At 39.9% G+C, this 24,429-nt stretch overlaps 1 protein-coding gene across 1 annotated transcript in view; it reads left to right on the plus strand.

The window, feature by feature from the left end:
• The window catches only part of LOC137285337 (uncharacterized), a 231,844-nt gene that overhangs the window by 164,053 nt on the left and 43,362 nt on the right, over positions 1-24,429 (plus strand). The window contains exons 35-48 of the mRNA XM_067817702.1: positions 4,190-4,323; positions 4,679-4,894; positions 5,066-5,299; positions 5,588-5,718; positions 6,200-6,393; positions 7,325-7,452; positions 10,594-10,710; positions 11,083-11,223; positions 12,088-12,238; positions 20,106-20,330; positions 20,553-20,812; positions 20,986-21,123; positions 22,220-22,315; positions 24,072-24,257. Of these exons, the coding sequence (XP_067673803.1) occupies positions 4,190-4,323; positions 4,679-4,894; positions 5,066-5,299; positions 5,588-5,718; positions 6,200-6,393; positions 7,325-7,452; positions 10,594-10,710; positions 11,083-11,223; positions 12,088-12,238; positions 20,106-20,330; positions 20,553-20,812; positions 20,986-21,123; positions 22,220-22,315; positions 24,072-24,257 (2,351 nt within the window). The remainder of the gene's footprint in view (positions 1-4,189; positions 4,324-4,678; positions 4,895-5,065; positions 5,300-5,587; positions 5,719-6,199; positions 6,394-7,324; positions 7,453-10,593; positions 10,711-11,082; positions 11,224-12,087; positions 12,239-20,105; positions 20,331-20,552; positions 20,813-20,985; positions 21,124-22,219; positions 22,316-24,071; positions 24,258-24,429) is intronic.

Below are 24,429 nucleotides of genomic sequence, written 5' to 3' on the forward strand. Positions count from 1 at the left end.
TGGCCAATACGACATCGTCTTTTGTTGGTTACCCAGCCATGTGGGCATTTCTCGCAATACAATGGCCGATCTTGCTGCCAAGGCAGCACTCAACAAATCCGTGACTCCTTTTCTTATCCCATACTCTGATTATAAAGCTACAGTTAGATCGTATATCCGAGATCTGATGCAAAAGAGGTGGGACACCCAAATGGGTGTAAATAAATTACAGGAAATAAAACCTTATATTGGTTATACCCACTTGGGTTGTCATTCAAGATTTGAGGAGGTCATTATGAGGCGATGTCGTATTGGCCATACGAGATATACTCATGAATACATTTTGAAAGGTGAGGATCCTCCATTCTGTATCCCTTGTGATGAAAGAATCACAGTCAAGCATATCTTGCTTGACTGTGTTGAGTATTCCATCACAAGGGATCAGTATTTTAATTCACAAACTATGAAGGATCTTTTTAGCAATATTAGCCCTCATTTAATTATTGCATTTTTAAAGGAATTAGACTTGTTAATTGAACTGTAAATAGATAAATATTTTAAAATTGGAAGATTAAATTAGTAACTCAAATCGTTAGTGGCTGTACCCTCAAAGGGGGTTGAAGTACCGTAAAACAATTGTCCTCCTGAGAGGGTACATAAGTACAAAAACATTTGAAGTAAATTTTAGTTTTCCATCTTTTTAATCGTAGAATAAGTGCGTTTTTAGTTTATGGCTAGATTTGTCTAAATTGCTAACAGCTGAGGGGATGATGTAAATCCAACTAGGGTCCATGCAGGAAGCAAATGTACTGTAAAACCCCATGGTCCTTAGTATGGTGATCTACCTTCAGTTGTTGGCAACCTATAGCTCATTTTTATATTGTACTGTCCTCTATAGATGCATTGTTTTAGGTCTATTCACTAGTTTTACATTCTACTCTGTGATATTCTAGTTATTTTTACTGTCCTTCGTCGACAGGGTTTTACAATGTATGTGCTATTAATTCATTTGTATTATCACAATTACTCGTTAAATGCTCTCGTCACGATATGGCTGCAATATTGCCGATGTGACGTTAAATATTAACTCACTCACTCCAACATGTGTAACATAATGGAGAGAATGGTAAATAAACGGCTGGTTTACTTTATGGAAAAGAACAATCTCTTTTCATGTGTTCAGTCGGGCTTTTGTAAAAACAGATGTTGTACTGATCATTTAGTGCGACTTGAAACCGAAATTTAGAAGGCACTAGGAAGCACTGAATATCTGATGGCTGTTTTCTGAAAAGGTCTATGACATGTTATGGAGGGACGGTTTTGCAATAAAACTGTATAAGTTTGGAATTTGTGGACGCATGCTTGATTGGATAAAGGATTTCTTGTGGGGTAGAAGTATAAAAGTTCGCAGTGGAACTTTTATAAACATACATGTTAAAGAATGGAACTCCCCAAGGTTGTGTAATCAGTCCAACATTATTTAATGTAATGATTAATGTCCTGTTTGAGAATATCAATGTCCTTGTCGAAACAGCACAGTTTGCAGATGATGGAGCGTTGTAGAAACGGTCCAGTAATTTTGACGTTGTCTTCAATGGCCTTCAACAATCTATTGATGTTGTACAAGCTTAGTGCATACAGTGGGATTTTAAGGTTTCTGCTTCAAAATCGTCTGCAATCATTTTTACTAGGAAGAAGATTCCTCAAAATTCAAAATTTGTTTTGTGCGGTTCTCCTTTGGAGTTTGTGGATAAGGTGAAGTTTTGGGGAATCTGGTGTGATATGAGGCTTACCTGGAACCTTATGTAGAAACCTCATATTTGATTCAGTAAAAATGCACTAAAGTCTTGAACCTTATGAGACGTATTTCCAGTACCAAATGGGGTGCATACAGGAAGTGTTTATTGCTGTTATATCATGCCCTCATTAGATCACGACCTGATTTCGGCTGTCAAGCTTACAGATCTGCATGTGTTACATAAAGGTCAAGACTAGATGTTCAGTCTAAAGCCCTCCGAATCTGTCTTGGAGCAATTAGAACTACCTCTGTTGAGGCTCTACGTGTTGAATAAGGTGAAATACCTCTTAGATGTAAACTCTTAGAAGTTAGATACATGCTAAAGTTGGAATCTTTTGGGGCTGAAACACCCAACGTCAGCCGTATTGGGAGATTGTGTTTAGTATTTTCTCGATCTTGGGAAAGGGGGTAAGGGGCCTTATGAGATGCGATCTCAGAGAACTGCTTTTCATCATCAAGTACGTGATGTTGCCATAGGTCATGTCAGTGTTCCGGCTAAGAGGTCACCATGTTTGCTTGAAATTCCATCCGTTTACCTTGATGTCCATTAACAAGCATCTAAATCTGAGCCAGCACCTCGTATGAACGCTCTTGCTGAGGAACATATCCGAAATCTACAGTGGACAAATGCTATTCAGATTTACACTGATGGATCTAACTGCCCAGTGTCTGGTCATGTTCGTGCAGGTACCTTCATAGCTACTGATCAAAGAGAGATTTTTCTCTGATTAACTGATCACTTATCAGCATTTTCTGCTTGACTTGCTGCTATCACTGAAGTTTTGCGTTGGATTCATTTTCTGAGACCTGTATCAGCGGTCATTTTCAGCGATTCTATGGGTCATTTACAAGAAGCAAGCCAAGATTTGATCATAATTATACTTGATCTCTGTAATGACTTAAGTAATGATCTGTACCCTTGGGAACAATAAAAATATCATTAAAAAAAGTAAAGATTTTGTAGACGTTGAATTTTCACGGATACCTGCTCATGTTGGGATATTTGGAAATGAAAAAGCTGACAGATTGGCAAAAGCTCAATTAGACGTTGATGGATAGGAACAGGATGAGTCCATATTGCCATCTCCTGCTGCATATGGACCATCAGTAAGTTCTGTGCTCAGATGAAATGGCAACAGAGACGGTCCTCATCCTTAAAAGGACGCCAATTCCGTGGCATAGATCCTTTTTATAACGAAGTCAAAATTATCCCGAGGCAAGTGTAGAGAAGAGGTGATATTAACCAGACTTCGTCTTCGTCTTATAAAGACATTTCTCCAAACTGCTCTGTGTGTCATCAGCTAGAAAATGTGGCTCATTATTTACTGCATTGCCTGAAGTACGTCACTCAACGTAAGGCGATGATGGAATCACTTACATCACTCAGTATTGATTTCTCCTTGACTGGACTGTGTTCACGGAATATCGCTCGCACTGGTGTTTAGAATGTCCTTCTTGCTTATTCTAAAGCTTGTGACAATTTTTGTGATGGACCTAGTTGCAAGAACACCTAAACCTTAAAACATCTATCAGGGGAGACGTGTTTATCGACGTCAGCCAACGTCGCAGATCTCACACTGGCATTGCAGTAGGGACGGACATTCTTATGGCCTTCACTTGCTCGCCTCTTACCCATTGCCCCATCGTCTCAATCCCTGCGTCAAGGCGAATGGAGGACACACATGATACTGACAGTGTTTAAAGGAGAGACCATGTTTGACCTTATCTGTCACCCGCATTTGCTGATATCCAAATGTTTCAAAACCATAACCATTGCTTATTACCCATTTTTTGGACATGTTGAATTAATTCCTAGTCAAAATTATAATTTTCACTTTTCAACAACAAACACGGCGCCAACACAAACCTGAAGATGCATTTGCAGTGGCAGCATGCCACTGAATACAGGAGGAGTGAGTTTAGTTTAACGCCGCACTCAGCAATATTCCAGCTATATGGTGGCGGTCTACAAGGGCCTAATAATACAGGAGGAGATTCAAACAGAAACCTTATAAACCGTGTTAGCAAGTAGATATGTAATTTACTGTAAAACAATGTGCCTCTCGGCACGGAAATATTTCAGTTTCCAACAGGCGCATGGTCGGGTATCTTCGTTACATACACTTGTGGAATCGGGAATGCGCTTGACGAAGTGCAGATGATGAAATTAGGCACGATAAAAAGTGAAAATAGTTTCGAGAAAGCCTTACTGTCACTGCAGAAAACATATCACAATTTCTGTATGTGTGTTAGAATTATCAGTTTTCTGAACTTATTGTTACAGTCTTTCATGATATTAAAAAATAATATTAACGTTTAGTGCAGCATCAAAAAAAACAACATTTTGATTAATATGACCCTCTAACCGATTATTGACGGATGAGGTCAAACAGGTTACCATTCTTCTTCTAGTTGTGACAGTAACAACAACCCCTGCAGTGATGACCCTTGCAAGAACGGCGGCACCTGCAACTCATGGGGAGAAGTTCGCTATCAGTGCACCTGTCACCCTGGCTTCACGGGGGTTAACTGTGAGACGGAAGTGGGTACGTTGTGTCTAGACAGTGTCGTTACATGAAAATAAACGTTATCAGTGATGTTATCATAGGTAACTGTTGTGGAACATGTGTACTGATGTTAATAGGCAATGCCGTTACACTAATTTTGATGTTAACGGTTAACGTGAGGCTGACATAGGTGAGTCTTGTGTAGACAATGCCGTTACAGAATATATATGTTACCTGTGAGGCTGACATAGGTGAGTCGTGCGTAGACATTGTGCCGTTTCATGGATCTTAAAAACAACAACACAACAACAACTCAATTACGCTTTACACATATACTGCTATAAGAAAGCTGATAGGAGATCGCATATGTATAGTTCGCCCTGTCTCCCAACAGACGAATGTAAGGAGAACCCGAGTGGCTGTCTGTACGGCGGGACATGCGTCAATGGCGACAACTCATACTCCTGCACGTGCAAACCCGGCTTCGGAGGCGACCACTGTCAGAATGAGGCAGTCCTGTGTACATCTGGGCGCTGCAATAATGGACTCTGTATCAGCAACTACGACAACATCACTGCCGACTGCATCTGCGAGGATCCCTTTGAGAAAGGTAAGCTCGGACAGGAATTGTCTTGGAAACACATAGGCTATAGGTTTACGGTAAAAGGGTGAGGATGTCTCAGCTCCTCTCAATCTGTGGTATGAGTCACTTCTTTTAACATACGCCCCATCTGATTCTGATTGTTGAAGGATGTGTCATATCTGATTGTTATTTCCCCAGCTCCCAATGGCGAGTGTACCGAGAAGGACTTCTGTTCCCCTTCCCCATGCAACACCAACAACACTGAACGATGTGACAAACTGACGGGCGACTACCGTTGTGTGTGCAAGTCCGGCTATGAAGGATTTCTGTGTCAACACAACATCGACGACTGTGTCAGCAAACCGTGCGTGCATGGGACCTGTGTAGACAGAGTGACGACGTTCTCCTGCCAGTGTGACGATGGATGGACAGGTAAACCGGGACACAACATGACTAAAATCAGATTTGTTGAAACCAGCAATGCACAAGGGATATATCGCTGTGTGTGTGTCGTCATGTCAGTTAGCATTGGGTGAATGTATTTCAGACAGAACAGAAAGGTTCTTGCTTACACAGATGGGATTTGACATATGAACTATCGGCTTCAGGGGAACTGTGTGAAGGCATTAGAGTGTGAGAGAGTGGACCTTATGCTATGATAAGAATTAAAACTTTCGGAAAAACCGTTTTGTGTAATAATACACATTCCTCGTTTGTCAGGTACTCTATGTGAATCTGACATGGTGGATTGCACAGATCAATGTCATCAAGAACAAACGGAGCGCTGTGTGGATCTGAACCAGGACTACAGATGTGAGTGTAAGCCGGGTTACACAGGAAGAAACTGCACTGTAAGTACGGGTCATGTTCACTGTGAACGGCCGAAGTTTTTTCAGCTGACTTACAGGGTCAGGTAGACAGACTCACTGACTTGGTTAACACATGTCATCATATCACATAGACCGATTCCTATGCTGATGATCACTACATTGTCTGATCCAGTCTGGATCATTTACAGAACGCCACCATATAGCAGCAATTTTGATTGCCTTGGTGTGGAGTTAAAAATCAGATAAGAAAAACAACCTTCCAGTTCCTGTACAGTAACTGCTTTTATGGATGTTTGTAAATAGAGTTTGTAAAAGAAGTCGCGATCGTATCTTTAGATTGCATGTATGTTAGCAAATGCATGTTTTACACTCACTTTTCTGCTTTATGAATAATAATCCCTTACAGCTTCTTACAATCTTAAAATGTTTAAATTTGTAAATCCTTTTATACTTCTTTGGGGCTAAAAAAATATTTTATAAAGCGCCGAGTTTTGTTGCCCAGGAGCTGATCAACGAGTGCGACTCCTTGCCGTGTATGCATGGTGGCACCTGTGTGGACCTGCTGGCCGACTATTCCTGCAACTGTACACCTGGCTGGGAGGGCAAGAACTGCCAGAATATAGCCAACACGTGCTCCGGCATCACGTGTCAGAATGACGCCACGTGCTACTCTGTGTTTGAAGACTACTTCTGCAGGTGCGTACTGGTGCGGTAATGACAGACCAATGGTCATCGGGGTAGCACAAATATGTCTTTGTGTGGATCAGATTCACGCTCGATATGTCAGAAATGTATTGTACCGTCGAAATACTAATCCGTACGTCGGCTGATTCGTTATTGCAACCCAAAGAACACATGCACTGGACCAAACTGACAGAGGGAAAGAGTTACTTAATTAAGCCAATTCAGGTTACTATATACCAGTTAAACAAGGCAATACACGCAGTTTATACACGGAACAAACAAAAATAAAGATGGAGATTGAAGAAGGAACCATCAGATGATGTCTCCAGAAAAAGACCATTAATGATGTATCAGTTTTGATTGTGATAATCACCTGGGAATCCCTCCAAATGTAAACAACTGATATATACTGTGAAGGAAAAGTTAAGCGCCAATATAGCTTGGGTCTCATATGAAATCTTTTAAAATGAACATCATAAGTGACTGTAATCGGGGCAAATGATTCTCACTTATCACAAGTGAAACCTTGTGTTGTATAAGCAGAATAGGAGTAGTTATTTTGCTTTAAAAGCAGTGAAATCATATCTTTAGCAATGATGATGTAAGGGCCCTGTGAATTATCTTGCAAATGGCCAGGGGGCTACTAGATTAATTAACATACTTGGACAGGTCAGTAGTCTTATACGTCATCTGACCAAATATGGAACCATGCAAGAAGTATCACAGAGGATCACAGCAGGCACTCTTTGTACCTGTGTGGGGAATGGAAGCGAGGTGTTAGGAATAATGCTAGAACCACTTGCCTCACTCACCTTGTCTCAATGACCATATGAAGACTAGCCCAATTTGGCGAATATCGTTCCGTGTTATGTCCAGATAATTCTACACATAGATATGGAAACAGTAAGGTCCCAGGGTACTAACTGTAAATCTTCGACTTCAGCTGTAAGAAGGGGACCCAAGGACGGTTGTGTGAAAACGCACCCAACGTGTGTGATCTTGTCAAACCGTGTACTACACAGGGTACATGCCAGCAGTCAGGCGGGTCTGCAACGTGTAACTGTACTTCATGTAAGTACTGGATGGCTTCAGTAGTCGTTACTAATTTAACGATGGACACAATTCTTTAATGAAAAAGTTTTCTTTAGCTTAACGCAGCATGGCATCAGCAGTATTCATCTTGTAAAAAGGGAATATTTCAAACTTTATTTCCTTTCCTGCTGCATTAAAGGGATGCACCTGGTTTTGGGGTCCTTAATTTGCTGTGTATGGACGCGCATTCTGTCCCTCAAGCGTTTGTCCAGTGTATTCTTCATGACACCCATAACATGACTGTGTTGAATATTCCATCACAAGGGATAACTTTTTTAAATCAAGAACTATGAAGGATCTTTTTAGTAATGTTAGTGCTTATTTAATCATTGTGTTTTTAAAAGAATTAGACCTGTTACATAACCTGTAAACAGATACAAATTTTATGATTGGAAGTTGAATTAGGAACTAAGATTGTTAGTGGCTGTATCCTCGAAGGGGGTTGAAGTACCGTAAAACAAAACAGTTGAAGTCAGATTTAATCTTCCAGATTTTTAGTCGTAGAATATGTCTCATTTTGAATTGTGGCTAATCTTGCATACAGTCGCCAGCAGGTTGCATCTTGCTAAATTATATGATAATTAACGTGAAGCAATCGTCAAGGAAACGCCGCCATTTTGTTCTGAAGTATTCAGCGACTTCAGATCCTAACTGTTCTTTCACTTTGGTTTCCAGAGTTCTTTTCAAATATCCTATAACTAGCGTAGCATACGTGGGTGCAATTTCAGTTTCCTTTGCTGTACCCTTTGCTGTACCCTTTATTTGTCTATACTGTTCTCCATCAAAATTAAATGTATTATTATTCAATATAAATTTAACACTTTCTATGACGAATTCCCTCGAAAATCGTGTTGGGAGTAATCCTGGATATTCGTGTAACCAGAATGATATAGCTTCAATTCCTAAATTGTTTGGGATATTAGAATATAAATATTTCACGCTTTTTTTCAGTTTACGAGTTTTTTTCTTGCGTTTGTTGAGGTAAATAGTGTAGGAAATCCATTGTATCTCTAGTAGAACTGTAGAACTGTGAACTTTTGTAATAAAACGTATAAGCAGCATAACAATGAAATTTCTCAACCGATGTGTAGCACAACTAGGTCCTGCAATTATAGGCTTAAGTGTCAGATCATTAGGATGTTCTGATTCAATGTCGTTATCAGTAGCATTTTCACATTTATCTTTAATATCCTGACATTTGTGTACTTTGGGTAATCCATAAAAGTTGCTTTCTTTGCAAATGAAGTTTGTTAGGTAATCTAACCCTTTTTCAGTTGTTTCGTTTGAAAATATAGCATGAAAACCTTTAAGTTTTTATGAACACTGGCATCGTTTATAACGTCATGGTTTTCCTGATCACTAATTATTTCCATGGACATTTCCGTGCAATGTTGAACGTCCATAATGACAACAGCCCCACCTTTGTCGGCCTCTTTGATGATGATGTTTTTATCATTAAGAATATCTTTAAGTTTTTATGAACACTGGCATCGTTTATAACGTCATGGTTTTCCTGATCACTAATTATTTCCATGGACATTTCCGTGCAATGTTGAACGTCCATAATGACAACAGCCCCACCTTTGTCGGCCTCTTTGATTATGATGTTTTTATCATTAAGAATATCTTTAAGTGCAATCCGTTCTGAATTGAAAATGTTGGACTTTGGACATGTTTGTGGTAATAAAGGGACCATAGATATAAAGTCAATGAATTTATGTAGATGTGAATTCCTACATTTCTTTGGAATCCAGTAGCTTTTGTTCTTAACAAGTGATATATCCTCTCCTGTATTAGAATCATCAAAATACTCAATATTCCTTAGTTTCTGACAAAACTCATTGATATCATTTTGGAGTTCATTCGCATTATTACTGTTTCAAGTCCATTGTTCAAAATCCGTCTCTTTTCAGTTTCCGTGATGACAAGTTGATTATTTTCAACATCTACTTTCGGTTGGGTCGTGTTGTTGTTATCCCTGTCTATGTCCGTTTCCAGAATTTAACATGAATTCAGGTGATGCACTATTTTGTCTTGAATTTGCCTTTGATCTTGATTGTAGTCCGATATGTTTGTTGTTTCTTCTAACTGTTTTGGTTTGTTATTGTCTCATGTTTTCTTTTCTTTCACTTGTTACACCTTTGTGGGCAGTTAACCTGCCACTAGCCGTCCTGCTCCCAATGAATGTAATATTTGTATTCAGAGGCGCTATGGCCTTCCTGTTTCTGAGGTGTTTGTTAGGTGTTTGTTTCTTTCCCGCATCTCCTCTGTTTTTAAACCATGGCCTTCCTTCGACCATGTTATGACGGAAGTTCTCGGCATATTTGTTTAGCAAAGCTAAACATTTTGCGCACCTTTTATATGGCTTTTCCTCTTCGTTGCAACATTTTATTGCCCATCAGTTCAGCGATACCTCTCGGGCTTTCCCCCGCGATATTCTTTCTATTTCATCTTTCATTGATGCATCACTACTCAAGTATTTATCCTCTTGAGACTGAGCACGCATTTTCAAAAGTTCAATTTCAATGCCAATACCTTGTAACGGGATCTTGAATTTTTCCGGTATTATTGTTTGGTCATTTGATTGGCGTTAAATCAGTAACGCAATGTGTTGGACGTATACTAGTTTGTCTTATGCTTCTACTGTACGAGTATTACTGCCAATGTTTAAAGCCGCCAATGTGATGCCATGGCAACGCTGCGTCAACATTTGTATACAGTTGTCTTGTAGCAAGACAAAGGTGACGTCATAACAATTTGTTTAACTGAAATCACTTCTCCCTGAAGATACAATGTAGGAGAAGATCCGTGTTGTGTTATCATTTCGGAAACTATTTTATGTTCACCTCTGTGTTGTGGAGGTCCGGTATTCCGATTGCCTGTGTAGGGACGACCGCGAGCAGGACTATGCCGCTCGTGGGGCACGCCCTGGTGTTGAACTGGAAATCTGAAACTGACGAGGTTTGAAGTAAACTTATTCATTCGTCTTTGTCACCGTGATGTTCATCTGAAACATGAGCTGACCCCCATCATCAACATGAACGCGTTGATAATGCTAACTTAACTTCAGTTGTGTTTCTTCTACGATGTATTTCTAAACTTTATGTTTCTCTTCCCTAGTATACAGCGGGGTATCCTGTGAGCTGATCACGGATACATGTTCTGCCAACGTGTGTAGGAATGGTGGCAACTGTTCTCTCGTCCAGCCAATGGGCCACTCTTGTGACTGCCCACGAGGTAGGTTTCTGAACATGTGACTCTCTGATCTGTGTCAGAATCACCCAAGATGGGATTAAATGACTTTAACACCGGACGCATCCTGTGCACCTCTACATCTATGTCCTATGAAAACACACAGATCTAAACTTAAACTTGTCCTTTGTCACTACGGTTAGAATATGTAAGTAGTCCTTGAAATGAGATTTTCCCTTACGCCTCTTCCTACCGATCTTTCTGCGACTCCACATTTGGCATCTTCTTTGACACCTTCTGTTAAACCTACACTGTATCCGTCCACGCATATGTTGTATCGTCAAACTGCACTTGTTCCCCTCCTTCAGGAATATATCCCACCTGATATACATGTGGGGATCATATCTCTCTATTTAGGATTCAGCGGTGATACTTGCCAGACGAAGGACGATGTTTGCCGCAACAAGTGTCCATCTGGCACAACCTGTCTAAGCGAGGGACGCGAGACCTTCTGCCTGTGTAAACCTCCAAACATTCTCTCGGGGAGGACATGTAAAGGTGGGAAAGTACAAGTGACGCTAGAATTGGCTTAACGTTGCACTGATGATTGTAAAGACTCGATACCACCAACCCCCTCGCCATCCCGATACGTTGTACGTAGAACACAGTAATAAGCTTGCCTGTCCGTTTGAGTATCCTTTCATCATGCCGAATCTTTGCACATAGAAAGACCAGGATGTCAAAGACCTGGCATGTTTCACTCATTAGCGGATCAATTCCTGGATCCGCCTCTGTAGCTATTAAGAAATGTGAGTTTGGAGGGTTACGTGTTATTCATCAACAGGTTTATCTAAATTTACAGCTATGTGTCTTAACAGAGGATATCGCCGAAATTCCAGATACTTATCTGTACGGTCACGAATGACAAAACTCTAAATTGATACTTTTACTCTTGACAAAATTGCTTGAATTATTTTCATTATTTGTTTCATTTTTGTTACCAACTTTGTATGATACTATCATGATTATTTATAACATATTTCCATATCATTGTACTAATACTGAGGAGGTATCTTGGCCAATGGCTAAAGATGACAGCACTCTTTAACTAAGTGATACCTTTTAGGATAGATCAGTAACTACTGGTGTGCAGGAAACTGATTAGCGAACATAGACGCGTATAATGTGCTAGCAATATCACTGTAAAAATATGAAACAAGTATAATGTAAAGATGTATAATAGCAATGTTATTTTTTATGAAAACCTTAATAATGTTTGTCATATTTTCACTGGGTGATCGTGCGTCATGTTGTGTGTGTCTCACCCGGCCTCCCGGCAACAGCTTCGCCTCATGCTCTACTACCAGGACACTGTTTGCAGTAAACTGTTTACGTTTTCATTATGATACGTTTCCATGTCAGATACGTCTCCAGGCTTTGACCTGTACTTGGACAATCGATTCGAATCTCAGTTTGTCCAGTCGCACAGCCCGTTCCAGCTTACAGGCGACGTGTCCATCATGTTCTGGATCGGCTACCTCAACTCCGGCAGATCAGTCGTCATATCCAACCTGTAAGTCATCCACATCTCTTGTACTGTTACGCAGTAAATAATGAAACGGAATAGTGACAGTGTTACTTATTACTTAGGACAAAATATAAGATTCATACTTCAACTCACAAACCTTACTGGGAACTCAAGTGTGAAACCTTGATGTTGTTTGGAATCACAAATGTAGAAATTGATTTGATGGCCACAAGAACTGAGTAGTATAGTCTGTCATGGCGAAATTATGTGTCTCCAATGAACTCGCGAACACCTATTTCTAAGGTATGGAATATGGTGAACAAGATAAAAGGTCAGGACCCAATAATATTCATTATCAGCTCCTAAAACATCTCCCTGAATCGTGTTTAGAAACAATATTGAATATCTTTGACAGTATCTGGACTTCTGGTAATTTCCCACCGTCATGGCGCAATGACATAATCAGTCCTATTCCTAAACCTGGCAGGGATCCATCTAATTACAGACCAATTTCTTTAACTAGCTGTGTTTGCAAGACAATGGAACGTATGGTTAATAATCGTCTAGTCTGGTACCTGGAAATCAACAAATTCATCACTGACATTCAATGTGATTTCCGGAAAAATCATAGTACCATCGATCATTTGGTACGCTTAGAGTCTTTTATCAAACATTCTATGCTAAATATACAACATACTGTATAAATGTTCATCGATCTTGAAAAGGCATATGATACGACATGGAAGTATGGCATTTTGAAAGATCACCATGATTTTGGTTTAAGGGGTTTACCCCTTTTTATATCACAATTTTTAGAAGACAGACAATTTCAAGTCCGAGAAGGGTATACCCTGTCTGATCATTACAGTCAGGATCAGGGTGTTTTACAAGGCAGTGGTGTGTCTGTCACATTCTTTAGTTTTAAGATCAACAATTTGTGAAAGGTTTTAAACGATTCAATTGACGGATCTCTTTCCGTGGATGATTTTAATACTTCTTGTCGTGGAAAACGTATGACAGACACACAGACAGACAGACAGACATTTTATTCAGTAATAGGCCAGTGGCCCAAAATACAAACATAGGTATAATTAGAATTTACATGCGTTTATCTAAATACATCAGAATCTCTTATTTTCCCAACATTATACAAAAATAGGCATAAGTTTTTTATAACATCTATATTTTTTGAAGTCATAATGTTTATAAATCTGTGTTGTGATATAGGGTGTTTCAAGTATTTATCCAGAAACCTTTTTCTTATGTCTAGGTAGGCTTTACAATAAAGTAAAACATGTATTTCATCTTCAATTACATACAAATTCATTTGATAGCAAAAGTGACAGAATCTTGAATCATAAGGGATATTGTTGTATCTGCCAGTCTCAGAACAAAGTTTATATTTGCCGCATCTAAATTTTGTTAAAGAATTTCTCAAATATGGGGCAATATCTATAGAGAGATAGGATTCGACATTCAAGGTGGACTTAAAGAGTATATAATTAGAACACTTGGTTGTATTATGTAGTGATGAGAACCAGTCTTGTGAAAGATTATCAGATAGTCTTTGTTTAAAAACAGACATGAAGACATCAATATTACCAATATCCTGTGCAATCCAGACAAAGCCAAACCCAAGTCTATATAACATATTCTTGATATGAGATGCCCAAGTCGTTCGTCCAGATTCATCTAGTGACTTTAGCATTAAATAACACTGGTGGGGCAACCTACAACTTGGGAGAGTTAAAAGTCTACACCAATATTTAACTGCCCTTGACATATAAGTAAGCTGAAGAGGGAATCTGCCACATTCACCTAGTGCCATGTTGTTGCAAGTATTTTTACCAACTTTTAAGAAATATTTACATGTTTTTATCTGTATTTGTTCGATGATTTTACAGTGGGTAACACCCCAAATTTCTGAACCGTAGCAGAGAATCGGTTTTACCATAGCATCAAATATTCTAAAAAGATCTGCACATGACAGAAAACCTACACGTTTTTGGAACATAAGGATAGCCATAACGGCTTTATTGGCTTGTGACGCAAGAGTAGTCTGAGCTTTAGCCCACACTAACCTAGGAGTAAACACGATACCCAAATACCTGTAGTATGAAACAACTTCCAGCTTTTGCCCAAAAAGAAACCACTTTTCATACTGTCTAAGGGGCCCACTATTTCTGAACACAATAACCTTAGTCTTATCAATATTGACCTTCATACCAGTGACTCGACAAAAATTCTCAAGGCCATGAATCTTCTTCTGTAGCTGGAATGCTGTATCTGAGACTGAGGAAACATCGTCCGCAAACATTAGAGCATATAGGTTATTAACGTTAGGCGAAATAAATACACCACGGCCGCCGAATTGCTCCATACTTTGCATGAGCTGGTTAATGAAGATAATAAACAGTTGGGGACTGAGGATGCAGCCCTGCCTAGTACCTATACTACAATCAAAATAGCTTGACAGACCTTTAGATGTTCTAACACAGGCTGACAACCTATCATACATTGATACCAAGATATTATAGAATTTACCACCCACACCAACTCTTTTCAGACTTGACAGCAGAATTTTGTGATTAACTGTATCAAACGCCTTAGAGAAATCAATAAACAGACAGTAGAACCTTCCTTTTTTCTTAACTGAGTATTTCTGAACCATAGCTTGAAGTGAGAAAATGTGGTCAGTGGTAGAATAATTGCTCCTAAATCCTGCCTGTGCTTCATGAATAATATTCTTCTCCTCACACCAAACCTGTAATCTACTGTTAAGAATGGAAGTGAATATTTTACACACTGAATCAATAAGAGAAATACCTCTGTAATTGTTAGGGTTACTTTTGCCACCAGATTTATAAAAAGGACAAATAATGCTTCTGCCCCAGTGCACAGGAAAAATACTTTCCTGGAAAATCTTATTAAACAGCACTGTTAAGTAATTACTGATAAATGTCTTAGAAGCTTTAATGAAGTCAACTGCAATACCATCTGGTCCAGGGGACTTGTTTTTTGCCAGTTTATCAATGTGAAATAGGACTTCATTTTCGGTAATGTCACAGTTTAATGTTACAAGCTCTTCATCCTTGTAGACCTCTGAATTGATATCTCTGTCATGCACATTACCAGAACACTCAGTAAGAAGCCTTGAAAAGTGATTGTACCAGTTTTCACAACTTATATCGTATGTTTTGTCAGATGTTGATATTGAACCTGATTGCTTTAGTGTTCTCCAGAATTCTCTTGGGTTGTTTCTTGCTGCCATAAGGTTTTCGTTTTGAATCTTAAAGTAAGCTGTTCGTTTGTAGTTGAAAGGCTTCGATTTTCTTGAATGATTTACGTAGGGTTTTATAAATCAATATATCTAGGTTATTATCTCTATGGTCTCTCAGTGCTTTATATTTCAAATGTTTTAATTGTTCAAGTTCTTCGTCCCACCATGGGGGCTGAGGTTTGGAATTAATGTCATGGAAACCTGGAAATACCTTCCTATTGTGTTCTGCAGCTCAGTAAAAACATTTAATGAATCTTCAATATTAATGTCTATAGTGATATAATTCTCTACGTAGTTTTCCATACAGGCTTTGGAACTTAGAGATAAACATATCACAGAGCTCTTCATTCCACACGTATTTGGTCCATACTGTTGTTGAATTACTCTCTATGCAATTGCTAGTTGGAGGATCTGTTGCTACAGGTGACTCGAGCACACCAGTAATGTTGGGTGGCTGGATATTCAGAGAACAGTAAATGGGAAAATGATCAGACACATCACATGTACCAACACCAAAATTAGCAACTCTAGGAAACACAGATGTTGATGCAATCATGTAGTCTACTAGACTAGAACCATTATGTGTAACACAAGTAAACTGTCCTTGTTTATCCTCATATAGTCAACCATTCATGATATGGATTCCAAATGTACATTACAGTTCCATCAGTTTTTTACCAAAGTTGTTATGATGTATGTTGTCTTTACTTGATCTGGACATTTCAAAATCATCTGAGGGATAATCATCAACATCTCTTACAATAAAATCAATATTATCGTTAGGAATGAAGTCCAAAAAGTCTTTAGTCCTAGCATTTAGGTCACCAGCTAGAAATAGTTGTTTGTCCGGGTGATCAGCAGCTATAATATTTAAGTAATGTTCAAGCATGGCAATTCCATCACTGTCACTAGCATCATACACTGGAGAGCCCTCTGGCGAGATATAAGTAAATATAAGCAGAGTGTCTTTATCCCAATGCAAGCACTTAGTTGAGAAAAGTAAAACAACAGTGTTTTGAAAATGATCATTAAGTCTTGTAATTATATCATCCTGTAGCCATTTCTCCTTTATCAACACGGTGACTCCGCCACTGTGGCGGCCTAACTGTTTCATTTTATCTCTCACAGCATTGACTGCTCGAAAACCGGACAAAAAGGCGGAAAATTCGTTATGAACCTTCACAAATGATTCACAAAAACATACTATATCGAAATTATGACACAAAGGTTTCACCTGGGAATATTCATTGTCATGTTTATGTAGACCGCCGATATTCCACGTCAGAATGTTGAAAATAAGGCCATGGCCATCGCATCATTCGTCGGTTTGTTTATCTTCCGACTGGGTCCGTCCTTCACCTTCCTTGTCTATTTCATTTCCGGGTCCAAACAAACTGGCCCACATGGTTGTGTTATTGTTTGAGTATGGCGGTTCTTTGTGCGATCCTTTCTCTTTCACGATGTTTTGGGAATTCCTATCATACACAAACACTTGACCATTTACAATAAGCTTATTTTGCCTCATCTTCGGGTTGTTTCCTGCATTCCTTGCCTTCACAAACCAAGGTGAAAGTGCTCGTCTGTCCTCTCGTATGTTCTAGGGGAAGTCCTCTGTCACACGCTTGTGTTGTGATCCCTCAGTCCTGTCCGCACGTGCTGCCTTGAAGATGTCGCTCTTATCTTTAGATGTCAGAAATTTCGCAATGATTGGAGAACCTGGCTTCCGCTGATTTAGTCGATGTGCTCGTATTTTCACCATCTCGTAGGCGTTGCCCATATGTAAATCTTCAGATAGAAACTGACGCACCTTACTCTCCGATTGTTCCCACGTCTCGCCTTTATCGCCGGGAATCCCATGGAAAATTAGATTTTCTCTTCGGTTCCTAGATTCGAAGTCAGTAATCTTATCTTCCATCGCTGATAGTTTTGACTTTAGCTCTTTGTTTTCTTGTTGTAGATGATGAAGTTGGCTGCTAAAATCTGTCGCCGTCTTGTCGACCTTGTCACTGAGGTTTACAAAGTTTTTGTTCATAGATTTGATATCAGTTTTCATTTCAAGGAGTATGGTCAATATATCAGTGCTGTCCTTTTCACTCACGTTTATGCCAAGTGCACCCGATTCGTCCACAGCCAGGGTTTGTTGTCGTGTAGTGGGTCCAGGGTTTGACTCGACATCGCCACATGTGATAAGTAGGACACTCATAAGACAAATTAAACGCACTCCTAGCGAGAGGTTACACCTCTCAAGTTTTAGTCCATGCATACTTAGGCCTTTTATCTTGTTTGGTTGGCAAAATGTGCCTATTTTGGCTCTGTATTGGGCTAAAGAAATGCCCATTTTTCAGAGCTCGTAACTGACACGTCCACAAACGAGCTCACGCATGCGCATTTTTTTTGAAAACATATGCATACTATTGAACGGCAACTACAGTTGTGTTTAAATAAAATAAATAAATGGTGTCTTGAAAACGGTTTTAAGTTTTCTGAATCCAAGACTAATTGTATACATTTTTGTAGAAAATATAAACCACATAAAGATCCTGAACTGTTTCTAAATGGAACTCCCATCAAAGTTGTCAAGGAGGCCAAATTCTTGGGTTTAATGTTTGACTCGCATTTAACGTTTCTGCCACATATCAAATCCCTTAAAACTAAATGCCTGAAGGCACGTGACCTGTTGAAAATCGTTTCAAATTCCAAATGAGGAGTGGATCAAGCTACCCTCCTACAGCTTTGTCGATCATCGATCCGCTCAAAACTTGATTACGGTCCCATTGTATATAGTGGAGCCTGCAAGAGCAACCAGAAACTTTTAGATTCTGTTCACCACCAAGGTCTCAGACTTTGCCTTGGCTCCTTTCAAACATCACCTGTCGACAACCTCTACGCCGAGGCTGATGAACCATCTCTTACCCAACGCCGTGCAAAATTGACTTTCCAGTAAATAACAAAAATATATTCCAGTATATATGTCTTTAAGCCCTTGTATAAGGATTTGTATAGCAGGCAGTCTTCTCTTGTTCCGCCTCTTGGTATCAGAGTGAAACCTTTCCTTTCTGCTGCTGGAATTGAACTAGAAAATATAGCTCCTTCCCGTTAACTTTCTTCTCCTCCTTGGCAATTTGTGAGGCCACAAGTTGATCTTACACTGACAACCTTTAAAACATCAGAAACTAATGAGTTACAATATAGACAAGAATATCATCAATTAAAAAGTAAATACAATGCCTATAAATCCTTATTCATAGATGGATCCAAGGATGGTGGGGCTGTGGCTTGTGCCACTGTCATTGGGTCCAGGACAGTCTCTTCCAGATTACCGACTGACAGTCCTATTTTCACAGCAGAAGCAATTGCCTTATTAACCGCTCTGAAATATATTGAAAGACACCCCAAACATAAACAATATATAATCTATTCCGACTCTCTTTCTTGTCTTCAGACGATTAAAACATTTCTTGCAAACATCCACTTTTAATTGAAATTATTGAACTGTATCTTGCTGCTGGCCAACACGACATCGTCTTTTTGTTGGTTACCCAGCCACGTAGGAATATCTGGGAACACAATGGCCGATCTTGTTGCCAAGGCAGCACTCAACAAATGCGTGACACTTCTTCTTATTCCTTACTCTGACTACAAAGCTAGTATTAGGTCTTACATCCGTGATCTTATGCAAAAGAGGTGGGACACCCAAGTAGGTATAAATACATTACATGAAATAAAACCCTATATTGGTTACACCTACTTGGGCTGTCAGTGCAGATTTGAAGAGGTCACTTTGCGACGATGTCGCTTTGGCCGTACCAGATATACTCATGCATAACTGTTAAAAGGTGAGGATCCTCCGTTTTGTGATGAGAGAGTCACGGTCAAGCATATCCTGCTTGACTGTATTGAATTCTCCATCACAAGGGATAAATAATTCAATGCCAAAACTGTTAAGGATCGTTTTACCAGTGTTATTTCTCATTTACTTATTGTTTTTTGAAGGAAATTGATTTCATGATTGCATTTTGATTATTATATGTCGTAGATAGCTATAGATAGCTACTTAGTGGCTGTATCCTCAAAGGGGGTTAAAGTATCGTAAACTTATTGTCCTCCTGAGAGGATACTAAGTACCAAAACGTTCAACATTCGTACAATCGCCAGCTGCTGAAGGGATGGTGTAAATCGAACTAGGGTCCATGCAGGTAGCAAAGGTACTGTAAGTCCCCATGGACCCTGGAATGGTGATCTACCTTCAGTTGTTGGCGGTCTATAACCTGTTTTTATATTGTATTGTCCTCTATAGTTAAATTGTTTTAAATTTAATTACTAGTTATAAATATCTGTCTGTGATAGTCTAGTTGCTTTACTGTCCTTCGTTGACAGATTTTTATCATTCTCTATTATGTATGATATTAATGGTTCACGTCACGATATATCGCTGGGATATTGCCGATGTGACGTAAAATATTAACTCACTCACTCACTATGGCTGAAATATTGCCGATGTGACGTTAAATGTTAACTCACTCACTCACTCAGCTGTAGGATAGTTCCTAAAACCATTATGATCATGATGATTTTAAACACGTCTTCGTATATTGCCCTTGAGGTCTATATTTATGAACAACTCTCTTGCAGAGATCGCAGTGATAAGTATTTCGAGCTGTTCCAAGACCGAATCCACTTTTGTGCCGCTGGAAAGGTGGTCAACGTGACGCTGAAAAAAGCAGATCTTGAGACAGTCAAAGGTCAATGGGATCATGTTGCAGCCACGTGGACAAAAAATGGGTCCATCAATGTGTTTATAAACGGAATCAAAGTCGCATCGGAAGATATTGACGTTAACCTCACTAACAGCCAAGGGTATGTTAAAGCTTGGTGCTCAACTCAGATTAATGTTACATGGTGTTGGCGCGGATATGGAAGCATGACACCGTTATTGATCTGGGCAGAAGTAACAAGCCAGACAGACACATAAACTGTTCATTTGATTTTCTTCTGAATTGCTAGACTACGTTTCAGATACGATGTATATTTGTGTATTTATAGACAGTGGGCAGTATGCAATACAACTTTATCTTTCAGTCTGAAGATCGTGTGGTTCGACCCCGCCTTCAAAGGTTACATATCCCGACTGACAGTGTGGAGAGGCATCCTAACCCACACTGATGTGTCAAATGTTTTGGGGAACTTGAACTACCAGCCTCCTGGTGACCTTGCCCTTGGGTGGAGCCGCTACAAGATGGCGGGCGCAAGCAGAATTTACGTTCCAAGCAAAGCTGGTCCGGATGTAAAACTGTGCGAGGCGGGACGTGTCATTGCTGAAAACTGCCCTGGGCAGCCAGGTTACCCATTGTCTGTTTATAGAATAAGAAGTCCAAGGACATAAAACCAAGCACGATTACATTGCAAACATATTTAAGGAAATGCCTCTGACGATTCATTAACAGTCCATACTTACAAAATATTATCCTTATGGCGTTTTATCAGACAAATCCAATTTTGTTCATTTCCCCAGACAAGAGGAAACCAGCTCTGGAGAACTGTCCAACCAGCGACATTGTGAGAAACATCAACAGTCGCGTCGTGGAGGCCCTTACCGTCTACACAGCGCCCTTTACAGTCACTAACGCCACAGTATCCAGCACATTCACAGGTAACTGAGATACATGTTGAAAATACACAGCGGAGACACACACGTTTCCATATGCGCGCCAACACCACGTACACCACGTACACCACGTACACCACGTACACCACGTACACCACGTACACCATGTACACCACGTACACCATGTACACCATGTACACCACGTACACCATGTACACCACGTACACCACGTACACCATGTGCACCATGTACACCACGTACACCACGTACACCACGTACACCACGTACACCATGTACACCATCAGACACAGTGGATGACAAAGGAACGCAAGTTTTCATACACTCGTTGAATGAAAGTAACTGTGGATTATTTGATGTTATGTCATATTTTGTGCAAAATTTATGGTGCTTTCCTTAGTCACTGTTTCACCGTTGACAGGATGATAGCGAAATCAGTATGATTTTACACAAGGCATCGTGTCTGAGATGTGGTGTCGGAAGTTCACAGATTTGAATTCAGTAACGTGTGTGCCAACAGCTGCACATGAGGCAATGTTCTAATCAATGTATCTCATGGCATAGGTTAACGCTTTACCACCACACAAGCGTCAGCATACCATTCACTTGCCCATCTGTACACCCTTGCCCTGCTTTGCTGCATGTTTATTTCGGGTTAGTTTTATAACATTTCAAGTGGTTTTGAAATTTCATGCAATTTTGTTGATATGTATGAACTGCATCTATTCTTAACAGCACAGACATGCTCAAACGTACACGGGAAATGTAGGTTCTAATGTCATTGATGTGCATGTAGATGTGTATGTTTTGGTTTGTAGAATGTGTGACTGTGGATGATGGCGATGATGATGATGATGATGATGATGATGATGATGGTGTGTATGTGTGTGTGTGTGTTTGCGCGCGCGGGGAAGGGGATCGTGCGTTTAGAGCTTGTATACTGGTGTAAGTACATTTCCATTTAAAACAGTTGTATACGATATTTAAGTCTTCATCACAATGTTGTTGTGTGTCTGATCTGCGTAAACTCCCAATATGTTTGAGTGCCATTTCCAGAGACCTCATGCACGGCAATGTGTCTGTGCCAGGTAAATACATGACGCTGGTTTTGTGTTTGTTCTAGACGAGCTCATGATGCGAGGAAGCTATGATATTGTTTACGTCGCGACTGACGGTGAAGGAAACACTGGATGGTGTAGATTCAAGGTGTACATAACAGGTATGGCAGGAACGGGGACGTCGACAACTTCACTGTTATTTGAAAACCTACGACAATGACAAGAAGAGTAATATTTTATTGCCCACAATTTAATCACTTCAGCTAATCTGTAATTTGGGACGTTTCCCTCTTTATGAAGGAGATGTGTCTATTTAACTCATTTCAATGAATGCATGTAGTTCTTGAATTCGCATACAACTACATGTAGACTGCAGAATCCGTGAGAATTAACAGATTAAATCAAATGCCCTAATGATTAATGACGATATATATATATATGTGTGTGTGTGTGTGTGTGTGGTTGGTTATGCACATATAAGTGGATACATACTTTACAAGTTGCAGCTTTGTACTGAGGGTTTTTATCTGCCCCGCGGTAGGTTTTATCCACCTAATCGGAGGCGAGGCGGATGCAATTTAACGAGCCACTCACAGAACCCCGTATACTCTGAATTATAGTGTTACGACACATTTACCTCATAGAATAAGACAAAATTTTATGGATGTCCACTTCTTTATAGTTTACACAACGTTTCTGGGCTATTCCTTGCCCCTTTGTCAGGTGGATGCTAACTGACAGTTACACAGGCTATATATACATGAAGTCAGAGTGATGATTTCAAGCAGGTATATACAATAAACAGCAGATTATAAGATAAAAGAAAAGGAAATACAAAATACAAAAGCAGATGTGGTGTTGTTACAACGGATTAAGTGGGTAAATGATATAAGCCAATGAGTGTACAATAGGGTCGCTGATAGTCTACGACATACAAAAGCTGGGATAAGATATAATATTATAGAGCTGGTTTGAAGCTGTTGATTGGTGATTGGTGAAGCTTTAAGTCTAATCAGTTTCCCGGACATAAGGGAGGTAAACACCCTGATCTCTGTTAATCTGTGATACTAATCGTTTGATGCTGAAAGACTCTGAAATGGTGCATCGTCGTCAATCTTGGATGTTCGATGCTGTGATGGTTGTTGCTTGTCAGTCAATGGAGTGTGATGGATAGTTCACAATTTGTTCAGAAAGGGCTGAGTAGAGGTCTTATTTCTCTGTTGACGTTTTGTGCTCTTTCAGTCTAATGTCAATGGTGCAGGATGTCTCTTCTACACAGCTGCTGCCAAAGACACACATTAGCTTGTAGATGCATCTCCTGGGCTTGTGAGTGGTGTTGGTTGATGTACTTCCGCCAGTGGCCTTCAGAATGGTCTTTAATGTTTTGTCAGAGCTGAAGGTCACATTCCTACATTCCTAAAGGAGAGGTAGTGGATGTACTGGTCAGTGTGGGTTAGTTTTCTGTAGACGGAAAAGGTGATGTTGGGAGTTCTGCATGGACACATCTAGGACGTCATTAGACTCAAAGACCGCAAAACTACTGTCATCTCTGTAAACCACACATTGACAAGCAATACTTGCATTGTCTACATAACGTCATGTCAGAAACAGTCCCCTGGAACAGAGTGAAAAAGTTGAAAAATTAGGCATATGTCATACAAATAGTTTCATAAATCTGATGAACAACGCCCCGAAGACCCTGAAGAAATCGCCCAACCGATGAAGTAGAAAGTATGCGTTTAGTCACGTGGACGGGAAGACCAGGAGGCAGGCAACTCCAGGATGAGTGATAGTACGTATGCTTCAGGGATTCAAGTTTCCACTTAACCGTTGGAAGAAGAACGGAGGTAAGTTTTGTAACATGGGTCAGGATAAGTATAAAATACAGATTTTAACATAAAAATTACATTTTTGTAGGATCGAGCACATGCAGCACAGATGGCTTCTTGGCGACCACACCTTGTGGAGCAACTGCTGTTCGTGACTTCTGTCCCACCGGCCAAGCCCCTTCCATCCCAACGCCCAATATTCTTAGTTGTGGCAAACTTGGGTCTTATAATCTGGACAATCCGTTGGAGCTGTACACGCCGCCTGCATGTGGAGGTAGGACTACATAAAGATGTGGTGACGAAGAGGAGTTGACAAGCAGTAAAATACACAACGTCGTTACCACACAAGAAACATTTACGTCTGTCATGACGAACAAGCTGCCTTCGCAACGACATTTGCATCACATCAGCAAGGCGTAATAATCAAACATCAGTGACTCGTATAT

Source organism: Haliotis asinina, chromosome 5 (genome assembly GCF_037392515.1).
Source record: "Haliotis asinina isolate JCU_RB_2024 chromosome 5, JCU_Hal_asi_v2, whole genome shotgun sequence".
Taxonomy (NCBI): domain Eukaryota; kingdom Metazoa; phylum Mollusca; class Gastropoda; order Lepetellida; family Haliotidae; genus Haliotis; species Haliotis asinina.